At 43.1% G+C, this 13908-nt stretch overlaps 6 protein-coding genes across 6 annotated transcripts; all 6 read right to left on the reverse strand.

The window, feature by feature from the left end:
• Positions 1 to 111: 111 nt before the first annotated feature.
• TM35_000292320 (uncharacterized protein) lies at positions 112 to 3294 on the reverse strand (the record flags this gene model as incomplete). The annotated part of the gene is made up of 1 exon (XM_029028389.1): positions 112 to 3294. One exon carries the CDS (start codon positions 3292 to 3294, stop codon positions 112 to 114), a length of 3183 nt encoding a protein of 1060 aa, XP_028880416.1.
• A 1054-nt stretch (positions 3295 to 4348) lies between these two features.
• Positions 4349 to 6019, reverse strand: TM35_000292330 (uncharacterized protein; the record flags this gene model as incomplete). The annotated part of the gene is made up of 1 exon (XM_029028390.1): positions 4349 to 6019. One exon carries the CDS (start codon positions 6017 to 6019, stop codon positions 4349 to 4351), a length of 1671 nt encoding a protein of 556 aa, XP_028880417.1.
• A 671-nt stretch (positions 6020 to 6690) lies between these two features.
• On the reverse strand, positions 6691 to 8067 carry TM35_000292340 (uncharacterized protein; the record flags this gene model as incomplete). Its single annotated transcript, XM_029028391.1, has 1 exon — positions 6691 to 8067. The coding sequence occupies one exon, from the start codon at positions 8065 to 8067 to the stop codon at positions 6691 to 6693; it is 1377 nt and encodes a 458-aa protein (XP_028880418.1).
• Positions 8068 to 8745: 678 nt separating this feature from the next.
• On the reverse strand, positions 8746 to 11277 carry TM35_000292350 (uncharacterized protein; the record flags this gene model as incomplete). Its single annotated transcript, XM_029028392.1, has 1 exon — positions 8746 to 11277. The coding sequence occupies one exon, from the start codon at positions 11275 to 11277 to the stop codon at positions 8746 to 8748; it is 2532 nt and encodes an 843-aa protein (XP_028880419.1).
• Positions 11278 to 12220: 943 nt separating this feature from the next.
• Positions 12221 to 12802, reverse strand: TM35_000292360 (translocon-associated protein subunit gamma; the record flags this gene model as incomplete). The annotated part of the gene is made up of 1 exon (XM_029028393.1): positions 12221 to 12802. The coding sequence occupies one exon, from the start codon at positions 12800 to 12802 to the stop codon at positions 12221 to 12223; it is 582 nt and encodes a 193-aa protein (XP_028880420.1).
• Positions 12803 to 13457: 655 nt separating this feature from the next.
• Positions 13458 to 13883, reverse strand: TM35_000292370 (adenosine 5-monophosphoramidase; the record flags this gene model as incomplete). The annotated part of the gene is made up of 1 exon (XM_029028394.1): positions 13458 to 13883. The coding sequence occupies one exon, from the start codon at positions 13881 to 13883 to the stop codon at positions 13458 to 13460; it is 426 nt and encodes a 141-aa protein (XP_028880421.1).
• Between the last annotated feature and the right edge of the window lie 25 nt (positions 13884 to 13908).

Raw genomic sequence — 13908 nt, forward strand, 5'->3', positions numbered from 1 at the left:
TCTCTCTCTCTCTCTCTCTCTCTCTCTCTCTCTCTCTAAATATATATATATATATATATATATATATATTAGTTTATATGCAGATAGATAAATAGATAGATGGGTACATTATTACGCTTCTTCTGTTGCGTGCAGTTCCACACGAGGCCGTTGCGCCACATACTCTGTTGTATCATCTTCCGTCTTCAGTGGATGATGATGATGTTGTTGATCCCCGTGTATTCCCTCTTGCAGGTTCTCATTGAACCCCCCATCTCCATTTTCCTCTTCATGTTGCCCACGTTCGGAGTTATTACTGCCACCTCTGTTACTATTGCTATTACTGTGGCTGTTCTTATTATGGTTGGATTCTGTTTGCGAGTCGGTGTCATTCTCACGACCGCGTTTACCGCCATGCCCGCCTGCAACCTCACGTATCACTGTATCATCACCGCCACCAAGAATGTAATCTCCTGTTTCTGCAAACTCGACAGCATGTGTATCATTCCCATTACTGTTACTATTGCTTCTACTATTGTTATCATGGTTGTGATTGGGATAGCGATTCATGTCAACTGCAGTGTCTCCCTCTTCTCGCGTCTCTACAGGGCGAAGGACGAGTTGCGAAAATGACATTCCATACGAAGAGGCCCCATAAAAAGAGTGTTGTGAACATCCCCGCGAGACCATACTACTACCACTACCACCAATACCCATACCCATAGTTCCACTAGTCCCAGCTGCGGATGTACTTGCGGCTCCCTCTCCATCAAGGCCATTGTTCTCAAGAAACCGTCCACGGGCCACACCGCCAGGACTGTAATCTTGCTCAAATTGCCGTGCAAGTCCAACAACTGTTTCTCGACCTTTTGTGTAGTCCGTTGGAAATCGCTCATCATACCGCTCAGGTGAGCGTAGGTAGTGCCATAGGGTTAGACCATACCGTCGAAGTTCTGTAAGGAATCCACGTTCCTCATCATTAGCACGTTCACACAGATCTGAACTATGATGATAGGAGTCACAGAAAAGACACACTTCGGGAAATCGTTCATCACGAAGTGGCTGCAAATGCTGAAGAAGATCACTGGATTTAATAAAGAGAAGAAATCCTTGTACGGCATCTGTACTGTAGCGCGCTGCTGCTAACGGAATATGCGCGTCTTCCAGTTCATTAATACTGGTGAGAAAACTCTCTGGGTATGTATGTCCTCTTCCCAGTAACTCCCATGCATCTGTGAGAAACCGTTCCTCCCGTTCATCATGTTCTTCTCGTAATTGTTTAATCTTACGCTGCACAAGATGTGGATTGAGTCGCATATCCACTTCCTTAATGTGATGTCGGTGAAGTGTACGACGTGCTGTTTCCTCACAACGGCGTATACTGTGTCCCATAATACCACAGGATTTACAATAAGGTACACGTCCCTCATGTACAAGTTTCACGGCGAGAGATAATTCCTTCTTACGGAATTCTTTAGCCTTTCGATCATCCTCATCAATACTGCGCAGGGCTTTATCCAATAAATGACGTTCCTCTGGGTATTTCATACCAAGTAGACGGTGTTCATCTAACACAACGCGGGCAACGGCGAGATCCCATGGTTCTTTTCCTTTTGTACAGCGGGCGGCTGTGTGAAAGGGCTCCAAACAGACACCACACAACACATCCTTCACGGGTCGTAATTGTTGAACTTCTTCAGGAACACGTGCATACGCCGGTGGGGAATACTCCGCCGTCATGGATCCATCAATCAAACAGAAAAAGAAGGATTTCGTTTCACGTACTTCCTCAATGTTGCGGCGTACAGATTGTGGCATTTCAGCACGGCGGTATTGACAGTCCAATACTTCTACGCTTTGAAGTAATTGATCCCATTCACGAAAACGTCGATGAACTTTAAAGTGTTTTTCTGCCTTTTCCATAGCAGGGCTGAGGGCATCATCACTTGGTTTATCAAACACCGTTCGTGAGGGCATTAACATGTAACTTGCATGTAACCACAATGCATGTCGTTCAAGTGGACCAGTAACAGCACCACGCACCGTATCAAATGCCTCAAGAAACTCCTCATAGGGAGAGTCTTCTTTAATAAGTGAGACAACGCGATCTAACGCCTTATCAACGGCAAGTGGAAGTCGAATACCATAACGGAATAACTTCTCCACTGCTTCCACATATGTGATGGATGTTCGCTCTATAAATCGTCGGCGTCGAAAAAAGTTATGGTGACCATCACTTTCTGCTATTGGAGTTTTAAGAAACGGCAATTCACATGGACAACGTAATTCAGTGTGTTGCCATACATCACATAAACGGCAACCACCTTTCTCTTCCACCAATTTTTTTAGCCACTGTCGTACACGGGGGTGAGCTGCAGGATCAAGTTCATCAATTTCTGCTACACTTGTAGGTACTACAGCACAACGTTTGGCGTAATCGTTGTTACTACTGAATTTACCTTCATTATAGCCGTTTGTAGTAGTAGTAGTAGTAATAGTTTTATTATTATTAATATTATTTTTATTATTATTATTATTAGTAGTAGTAGTAGTAGTAGTGGTATTATTGGTATCTACAGCTCCTTCCGTTGTAGGAGGTACCCATCCATAGCTGAGAAGAACATGATAAGCTATAGACGGACGAGGGTTTTTGCGGCGTAATCGTCGCAAACTATCACGAAACGTTGCAGGAATTTCAAGATACGGTCTCTCCTTTGATGGGAGACTATTTCCCTCACGTTCCGTTTGACGCACCACCTCCTTAAGATGTTGATAGACATCATGTCGCCAAACTGCCTTCCACGTAACAAGGAAGCCACGGTATTTGGACATAATTTCACGTTCTTTGTGTATATCTGCCAAACGGGAGTCATCGCCTGTGAGTACAGACGCAGGCACCACTTTGCCATATTCGCTTAGCAGTGCAGAAGTTGACTTTCCCTGATTTGTGCTTGTTGATAAAGACGCCGTACGGGTAGAATACCAGCGGTAAGAGACAAGGTATGGAAGGAAAAGATTGATCTTCTCCGCAACGGCGGTGCACGACAAGGCTTGTTTATGATCTGCACACTCCGCTAGTACGGCGTTGAGTACACACCATGCACCTAAACGGTCTTCCACCTCCTCATCGTCAGTGTCTACAATACGCCAAACCAGCGCCCGTGTAATTTCGCCCGGGTACTCTCGAGCGTGATCGCGAACAAAACGCAGAGTGTGTTGTGTCTCGGCGGAGACGGCGGTTTCATCTGTGAGGGCGGATGAGACCTGCACACAACAGCGGTGTAGAAACCCGCGATCGAGCCCAACCTCTGGCATTTGGCAGGAATATAAATGGAAAAGGAAACAACAGAAAGGAGCTTAGAAAAAAAAAAAAAAAAGAAAAAGGCAAGAGAAGATCTCAAGAGAAAGAAAAATAAATCTTCTTGCCTTTTTTTTTTCTTGTTTATTGCTACTGCTACTGCTGTCGGTAGTGGTAGTGGTCAAATGGATAGACGCTCCCGTGCTTAACTGGTTTGATCTCCGTTTCTCTCAAAAAGAGAGGGATCACGGCCGTTGATGGTAAATTTGCCACAGGAGTGTGCGTGCGTGTATATGTATATATATAGTGTATATGAGTGAAAGTGGTTGGGCCTTCTTTTTTGTTTTTGTTTTTCTCTCTTCTTTTTTATTTGCTTGTTTTTTTTCCCTTTTTTCTCTCTTTATACAAAGGCACAAACACACCAACGCACAGAGACGCTGACACGAATACACTTACAGACACAGAACCCCACACCCCAGAACACGCAGAGACGCTATTTGCCTATCTATCTTTTTTCTTTCCTTTTTTTTCTTTTTTTCCCTTCTTTCTTTGTTTTCCTCTTCTTTCCCCTCCTCTCTTCCCTAATGGTGGTGTTAGCGAAGAGCGGTCTCCTTTCACGTGCTAAGCTTACAGGCCAATGGCACAATGGAGGAGTGGGAGTAGAAACAAAACAGTGATAAATAGCAACAGCAACAGCAGCAAATACACCAATACAGTGAGAGGGGATAAAGCAATACAATCACCAGAAGCACTGGCGAAAAAAAAAAAAAAATGCAAATAAATAAAAAAACAAACAAAAACAAACAGAAAAAAAAAAGAATGCAAATATAAAGAGAGAGGGTAGGAATTTAACGTGAATATGCGTTAAAGTTGAAGGAAATCTACAATAACAATGCTCATGAGAAACCATATATATATATATATATATATATATATATATCCTTTATTCCCTCTTCTCGTCCTCCACGAAAAGAAAAAAAAAAAAAAAAGACGGTGAAATGAATCAAGAGAATAAAGTTACATGAGCATTATATTTCCTTTTTTTTTTTCTTTTCACACCTAAAGCAATAACTAGTACAATGGCAAATGAGTATTGTTTTTGCTCAGTTGGGTAAATGCAGTTAAGGCAGCGGCATCCTCTTCTTTCCTACAATTGCGCGTTTTGCACGTATACCCATACGCACAAGCTCCCACTTGCATTAACACATTGTAGGCTGTGTGATTACGGTGATAGATCACTTGATAATATAACCGCATTCTCCACATGGCGAGAAACTGCGGAAGCACCTCATCACGCTTCGCATGCATACTCACCAGTTCCCCATCCAACATCCGCCGCTGCAGAAATCGTGCCTGACAGTGTGAGAGCACCGTGTCGCCGGTGCGATGTATGCCGAGCGACGGCAGACAGCGGTGGAGGGCGGTGTCGCTGGCCAGACGGCCGTGGATGAGATGCCGCTGCACACATTTCTCCTCACCGTGTTGGGCAAATAACCGCAGGGCGGCGGTGTTCATATAATGACCGGCACCGCCCCATCCATGATCGCCAATGTAGATGGGATCTAATGCCGCCACACTAGCGGGACTGTGCAGTAATGCGGTGGTGATATTCCACATGGCACTGTCTATCATCAGTGCCTCACTGTTGGGATCAGACAGACTGCGGCGCGGAACACTTTTCCCCTGTTCTTCTACTTCTTGTTGTTTTTGTTTTTGTTGTTGTAAGTATGCCATTGTTTCTGGTAAAGCCATACAGCGAGAAATCTCCTCTGCTGTGGCACCCACTGGGTGATGACAGCGTTCTTGCACAAGTGTGGGTTCTGCGTGTTTTCCCCTTTCAAGCATGCGGATTAAGTTACTTAAATCACGACGATGGAGAAAACGTACGAGGGCATGAAGATCAATAAATGAATCATCATCCACCACAATAAGCCATCGCACATGACGGTAATACGCATCTGTACTATTGATAAGATTCGCAAAGTGACTAAAGGCATGAAAGAAACGATATTGGGCCCGCATCCATCCAACAGAGTAACCCGTTCGATGTAACATCCTTTTATGAAGTTGCTTTGATGCGGTGGTGTTATCTGTTTCTATCCACGTACCGTGACGCCCATCAGAGGTGTTGGCAGTGTCTGTGAAGATAAAAAGATTCTTCGCTGCAATGTGTCCAAGCCATGTGCAGAGTGCCAGGTCCACACGGAAAAAATTATCATGGGATCCTGTCACAACACCAATCATAACATATTGCTGGATGTATGCCAACACAGATGGGTGAAGGACACTCTCTGTGTTGTTTAACATCATTACCTCACAGAATCGACAAATAGATGATCGACATGAGGAGATTGCATCTGGACCAATACCAGCCATTCCATTACCGCGGTGTACATTCCACGGTCTTTCACCACTATTATTACTATTACCATCACCATCACCACCATCACCAAGAGTACTAATAATTCCAATGCTACCATTACTAACACCATCCGTAGCGACAGGAGGAGGAGGAGGATGATGAGAAGGAGAAGAAGAAGAAGGAAAGGGAGGTGGTGGTAGATAGATACCACTTTTACTATCTGAGTGTGGAAGTGGTATTTTTATTCCATTGTCTACAGATACGGCGAGGAGACACCAGCAGAGCAATGAAAGTAATAACGAACCTAATAGAAGCACCCACCATCCAGCTAAACGCCTATTCTTCGAAGTACGTGAGGAACAACGCCCACCCCTCAACATCTTATATCGAGTAAACAAGAGAAATGAGAAAGGCAAGAACAACAGTAATAGCAGTAGAGAGAAAAGGAAAGAGACGAAAAAAAGAAATTTTTGTTATTTTTATACTCAACCAGATATGTAGAGTTTTCTTTTCTTTCTTTCTTTCTTTCTTCCTTTTCACATTCTCTCTCTTTCTCTCACTGTGTATGTATCTGTGTTAGAATGAGTTATGGGGTAATGTTGGGATGGAGTTAAGAAAAACCATATAAAAAAAAAAAAAAGAAAAAAGATATTTGCTCTCGTTTAGAGCAGATCAATCGCTGGTAAGAGAAGGAACGGGGGAAAGACCATATTGGATATAGAAGTATGCCTTTTTGATGTAATATATATATATATATATATATATATATATATATATATATATATATGTGGTTAAGTCTTGTTATACACAAATGTGCTATTTACAAGAGTTGTTTCAGTAAGTGGACCCTCCTTTTTTTTTTCGCAGAAGAATACACACAAATTCATTCACTCACTCACTTTACACACACACACACAAGAAAAAGAAACTGATCTCCACTCATACTTCCCCCCATTGCCTTTCCCTCTATGCATTCCATCTATTTATCCATTCATTTCGCCCAATCCCTCCTTATACATTCTCCTCACCTTCTCTCTTTCTCTCTCATTCTTTACATCCCAAGCATTACAGCTTTACTACCCCCTAATAAACACGCACAGGTCACTAGTGCATAAAAGGCCACAAGAACAATCCCATCCACCCGCTGTAGAGTTCCCTCACTGCCAAGATGTGAGACCATGACGATAAGCAGCAAACACACACCGGCAAGAAAAGGATGTAGCACGAGATCCACCGGGTGACCTAATGGCCATGCGATCAACACAACTAGTGGTAATACAATGTGGAATATACGCAGGGCACTACTTAATCCCATACAAACGGCAATATCAAGACGACCAACAGATGCCATGAATGCCGCCCCACAGACACTACCACCCCGCAACACCAATGGCATCAACACAACCACTACAAATGGTAATGGCATGAATAAGAGATGAGAAGCTTGTACCATCTTATCTACAAGAATGTGACAAACAGCTAGTAATAGAGTAAAAGTTAGAATTGCTCCTGTAATAGCAAAATCAATGGAATATCGTGTTTCAAATATAGGGCATGCATCCTTATACTCCTGTCCAGTATGTAAATACTGGATAACATATGTAAGACTTGTAGGCGTAACAGCATTCCCTGCGGATGTGTACAAGTGAGTCCTAGATCCAAGTCCAGTTGCAAGAACCGAAACGTACACACCAATAGCCAATAATGCGAGGAAACGTGACATTTGAAGATCATCTGTTACTTGCGTTAATGCCACTTCTGCTCCTGGGTTTCTATTATTTCCCACTTGAGATATACGTGCAGATACCGAGTATAGAGTTGGTAGAACAAAACACACACTAGTGAAAACAAGAAGTGAACGAAAATTACGCCAGACAGATGCCCCAAAGCGGTATGTACTCTCGGATGGAATGGCAAACAATAAACCCACACCAACCGTTATCAACGTACTAGCTAACATACAACCAAACAATAATGGTTTTACCCAAAGTGCCTGTTGTCCTCCTCTATGACTGAGTGAAAGAAACGAAACAAGGAGTTCTGCGGCATGTTCAGCGAATATGCGAATAACTGCCGCCATTTCATCTGAATTGAAGCGAGTCGCTATATCATCCATGTACTCCACCAACACAACATTAATGGGCATCACAGCTGCTAGTGCCAGCAACCAGCATACCGCATCCGCCGTCGCCCCGGATGGGAAAAACAATTGCATAACTAAGAGTAAGGGTAAAATAATAAGAACAAGTAATAACTTTAACGGCATCAATAACTGCATTGCAGATACCCAAAGCTGCTCTGCAAAGGCTGCTTTTGTTGCATCGTTTAATAGTTCTTCGTCAAACTCAACAGTACCAGGATTTTTCAAATCGTCATCCTCCAAAGTAATATGCGCTTCAGTCACAGTACCATACTGAGCTCGCAGCATTCACCCCACCCAATACAAAGGGGCAGATATTATTATTATTATTATTATTATTATTATTATTATTATTATTATATATATCTATATCTATATACACGTGTGAATTAAAAAAAAAAAAAATGATATAACCAATGATAGTGCTTCTTAGATCAGAAAAGAAGAAAAGACAAAAAAAAAAAAAATATACATATATAAATGAAGAGACATACGGCAGTGAGGGGAGTTCTCACCAAACCGACACACACACACACTCAAAGAGAGAAAGAGAAAAATACAGCATCTTGATATACACCACCTGTACATATTTCTGCTAAGCCGCCTCCTCTTTCAGTACGAAAGAGTTTCGACTTGCAGGTCATTTTGCAAGTCGATTCTTTCCTCCCTCCACTCGAAAATAAAAGAGAAATATAATGGACATGCAAGTAGAAGGGGGAAAATAAATAAATAAATACAAACGTGGAATAATAATAAAAGAAAAGAAAAAAAAAAGAACAACAATAATAACAACACCAACATGACCAACAGAGAGACAAACAAACAGAAACGTATACACAAACACACAGAGAGACACCGAAACAGCAAAAAAAAAAAAAAAAACAGAAAAGAAATATCACACTATTTCTCTTTCCTTTTTTTTTTTTTTTACAACAAGTTTCCTTCTCCACCTCATATTGTGTACATTTATATCGAAACAGACGGTGACTTTGAAATGAGGTTCCGTGCACGGCGAAGAAGTTCCCCTTCAGTGTCATGCTTTGCGGCGTACGCGAGGGCCTTCTTGTAGGCCAAATCCGTAATAGTGAGAGATCGCAGTTCCATCACCGCAGCTGCAACAACAGTGGCCCATACACGTTCATGTACTTTTAAATAATCTCTGGCAGCCGTCATATCTTCACTGACACCAAATCCATCAAGTGGGACTTCTCGCTCCAGTCGCTCCAGTGATATACCAACGGCGGTGCCAAGTGTTGCGTTGAGTGGGAAGGAGCCATCAGCTGCTTGGAGTGCCGTGAGTCGCTGCAAACTTGGGGGAGACAGCACAGACTCTACTACATCCACTACAATAGCGCGTAGAAACTCTCTAGTTGTTGATGGGGGCAAAAGCTGAACATAGTCCACAGCGGATGGTTGTACCGTTTCCCCACCTTCACTTGGTATAATTTTAATTGCTTGCAGTTGCTCTTCTTCTCTTTCTCTTTCTTTTTCTTCTTTTCCTTTTTCTTCCTTTTGTTTGGGAAGTAACGGCTTTGCTCGAGGGCGACGGTCCACTGATCCGTTTGCCAATTGTTCCCGCTTGCATCGCATCATTCTACGCATGTATGTTCGGCTGCGTGGGATATAGTGAGCGGCAACCAGAACTGGAGCTGATGAAGTTGGTGGGGCACTGGGTCGAATTTGTATCATTTCTGTAAATGGTGATGGTAACATAAATGTTTTGGAGATTCGTGCCACTTCTTGTACTTCCGATTTGGAGAGTCCTGAGTTTTCAGAGTTCTCAATAAGGTATCGTACTCTGGCAGAGGCCGCTGCGAGATGGAAGAGACCAATCGAAAGAGGGTTCTGCGGTTCTGTAGATGAAGTGAAAATCACTTCTTGTGGATTTCCTTTTCCTATATACTCAATAACCGTAGGACCAATACGACCCACCACGGAGATACCAAGTGTTGTTAGCGAGGATGGAGCCATTGCATAAACAAAACGTTGAGTTCCTTGAGCCACAGCCGGTAGTGTTTTCCCAACAGAGGCCCGCACCTCCGGTTCATCAAAGCGAATAATAATATCGGTTAAGGTTGGCACCATCACCTGTGCGAGAATCTCTACAAGGACTTCCGTTACCCCCTGCGCATCCTCCGCATCACGATAGACACCACCACCTTCCTCTGCAAGAAGTCGCAACATGGATATTTCCGCCGTTCCCGCAAGTAAAACTCCAATAGCACTGAAACACATATTAGGACGATGAGACACCGCCTCCGTGATGACTTCCGTTGCAAACGGCGCATCGCCCTCATCTGACATCACAACAACATGTCGTACATATCCGAATGAAACCGGTCCACACAGGGAGAGGGTATCTTGTTTCATTACTGCGCGAAGGGCTCGATGGAGTTTGGATTCACCCGTTCCCGCTGGCTGCGGCATGGTTTCCTTCACAAATGCAATGATTTGATCCAGTGGAAGTTCCGTGAGGGACATGGCACCACGTGGACAGAGAGACACATCATTCTTTGTACCCACCAATACCACATTCACACGCACGGTGTTGGGTACACCACGTACAGCAATAGCAATACTTTGCGCCATCGCCGCAGAGGCTTCTCGACTGTGTGAATCCACCAATAAGACCAACTCTGTATTCGCAATGCAGCCACTTCGTCCCTCAAGTTGTGGAGTAAAGGCAAGTGTTAGGGCGTAACGATCCTCATCTTGTACCACCTTTCCATCATCCCTCGCGAGAAAGAAACGCATGGGTTCCGCACTCTCACGCACCACACAATTCACCTCAAATCCATCCCGCATCTGTGTAGTGAGTGGTGTGTTGTAATGCAATGTAAACCCACTGTCGCCGATATACTCCACCTGTGCTGAGGCTTCTGCAGATGCGGGGTACACCTGCACAGCACCAGCGAGAGGGACAAACATATCACACTTCGCATCAATGGTCCATCCCTCTGGGAGTTTCGACGGTATTTTCATATCAAACAACGCGGCGTAGGCGAGAGTGCTGGAGGGAAGATTTCGTACGCGTGGAAACAACTCCGCCGGCAGTTGCACCCGCACATTTCCACGACAACGAGTTGTGTCAAGTGGGACGTGATAAGTTGCGGCCGCCAGCACACTGGCACCAGTAGCGACAATCCACGGCAATGCCTGTGCGGCAACGGCGAGATCATCTTTCCCGGTGGTATTCATATTAAGACTGATAGGATTACTCTTTGTGTGAATGGTGTTTGTGAAAACACTGTCACCGTTGTGTTCGGCGCGGCAGGCGAGAAGATCCCAGTCGGATGGAAGTGGATAGACGGCAATCACCTGCTGCTCTTTGCCGGTGTAATTCATGTATTCATACCGTACATTTACGCGTGCGCAGTTTCCACGCACCTCCACCTCCACCGCACATCCCCGCAATGATAGCGGTGTGTAGGCAGTGGCGGTGAGAACACCAATATCCCCGTCAGGAGCGCTGCTGTAGGCAAAGTGCTGAAGAGACATTTGAAGTCGATGAAAGAATAATATCACTCCTCTACACTCAATTTAGTTTTTCTTTTTTTTCTGTGTGTTTTGTGTGTTCTTCTATCTATGCGCCTTTATCTTTTTTCTTTCTTTTTGTTTTTTTCTCTTTGTTCTCTTGTTTTCTTTCCTTTTTTCTTCCGTTCGCTCGTAATCAGTCAGATAATCAATAACCTGAAACTGCCACCTGGAGCGATAAGACCCACGTTTCTTTTACTCGAGCAAGAGAATTGCACAAGTTGAGAAAACAGAACGATGAGGAGGAGGGTGGGGAAGAGGAAAAAAAAAAAAAAGAAAACGAATGAACCACATTACAGTAGAATGAAAACAGAGACATTTACACACATATACATATACCATGCACCATCTTTTTTTTTTTGTTTTTTCTTACATCTTTAAGACGCGCAAATACACAGTTAGATAAAAATGAAAGGAAAGTAGATACATGTTTTCATGTACATGTACATAGACGCACACACATGCACACACACATACGCACAGAGAGAGAGGTGGCCGTGATGCATTTTGGATTTCCCCATCCATTCATTCATCTAAACTATATCTTCTAACTTTTTCCTTCATTCTCATTCTTCTTCTTCTTCGTCTTCTTTTTTTTTGTTTTCTTCTTTGGGCTGTTCTTTTCATTTCAGCCCATTTTCTTTTTTTTCTCTCTTTCTTTTTTTTTTTTTTTTGCTTCGGTTCTCTCTATTTTCCCTTACTTTGTGTAGTAAGAACAGATACCGTTGTAGAGAACATGTGCACCTCCCCTCATCATTTCTTCTTCGCTTTTTTTTCTTTTCTTTTCTTTTCTTTTCTTCTTTCGGACCATGGGTCTACCTTCACCTCTCTCTTCTTTACCATTCCCCTATTCATTCATTCATTCATTCATTCACGCACACAAACAAACAAACACTCTCTCACTCATTTACTTGTGTCGTGCCATGCGGCGGCGGCGTGTCTCTTCATTCTTTTGCGCGATGAGCCACAGCAACGCGGCAGTCATGGTTGGCGAGAGAATAAAACTCGCCCGTGGGTCCGAATGACGGAATATATATATATGCAACGTTGTGCAAACCACAGAGAACACACTGTTGATAAAAAAGAGGGAATATCCCACAGCCACCTGCAATCGTAGTTTATGTAATAACTTCTTATCATCCTCTGGTACCTCATCATAGTGTCGCTGACGACGCCAGAACTCACTTTCAACCATCACAATGTATGCCTGCGAGAGCATATAGGCAGTGAAGAGCATCACGGCAACGTAGAGACCAAGATTGGCCGGCACAGACCAGTCCAATCCGTTAAAAGCATGTGAAAGATACACAGACTGAAAGGCCGCGATAAAAGCGACTGCCACTAAAGAGTGTTTGGGGTAAACCAGCGTGTTGGCGCTAATACGCTCTTCTAGCAGTCTCTCATCCTGCTCTGTGAGCTTCACTCCAGTGCGGCGGACCTTTCCGTCTTGTTCAGACTTCCTTGCGCTGCCGGTATTCTGCTGTTGCATTTTCTTCTTTTTTTTTCCTTATTAGACGTGTTTTCTTTTGTGTTTTTTTTTTTCTTTTTATAGTTGTTGATAACCTACTTGAATGATCGTTCTTGCCCCTTGAATATGATGGACTAACACGAAGGAAAAAGAAAAAAAAAAGAAGGAATTCAAAAGAAATGTAATAATGGTGTAAGCGTTAGCAAGAGAAAGCATCAGAAAAGATAAAGTGAAAGAAATAAAAAGAAATAAGAAAAAAAAAGAGAGTGAAAGTACGCATATGTTTTCCTGTAAAACAGATATATATATATATGTATATATATCTGTGTGTGTAAGTAAAGGGAAAGAAAACAAACAAACAAACAAACAAACAAAAAAAAAAAAAAAAAAACACCAGTTTTCTCTACGCAAATTCAAATTCACAGATGACTCCACTAGGTGTGAAAGAGAGAGCACGAACACAACAAGCAACAGAGAAAAGGTTAAGGAGCTTATGAGAACAACTCCAAACAAAAAGTCTTTCAGCAAGAAAGAAAGAAATACCCCCTCAATAAATGAAACACACACAGACACAGATATATATATATATATATATATATATATTTTTACAGCGAGAGAAACAAAGATAAGATTAAAAAGAAAAAAAAAAAAAAACGCTCAGATAAATAATGCTTCTTCACAACTTCTCCAGTGCCTTTACGTAGCTCTCTGCCTTTTCTGCAAACGCCTTATGGTCTGTTGGCAGTGTTTTCCATCCCACACAAAGTCCTTCATCTCCATTACGTTTAGGAATAATGTGAAAGTGTACATGAGGGACCTCCTGGTGTGCGAGTCTACCGTTATTCTGCAGGACATTATACGCCGTCATCCCATTTCCCTCCGCCGCCACAACGCGGGAAATCTTCGCTGTTAACGCGCCCATATCTGCGGCCGTGTCGAACTCCACTTCATGCAGAAACTCTGCGTGTTTCTTCGGGATCACAAGTACGTGGCCAAGAGAGAGTGGATTGATGTCCATAAAGGCAAGAGCCTTTGCGGTTTCCGCCACCTTGTGGCAAGGGATACTTCCCTCCACAATCTTGCAAAAAATACAGCCAGACATATTATATACGTATATATGTATATAT

Source organism: Trypanosoma theileri (assembly GCF_002087225.1).
Source record: "Trypanosoma theileri isolate Edinburgh chromosome Unknown TM35_Tth_29_V1, whole genome shotgun sequence".
NCBI lineage: Eukaryota > Euglenozoa > Kinetoplastea > Trypanosomatida > Trypanosomatidae > Trypanosoma > Trypanosoma theileri.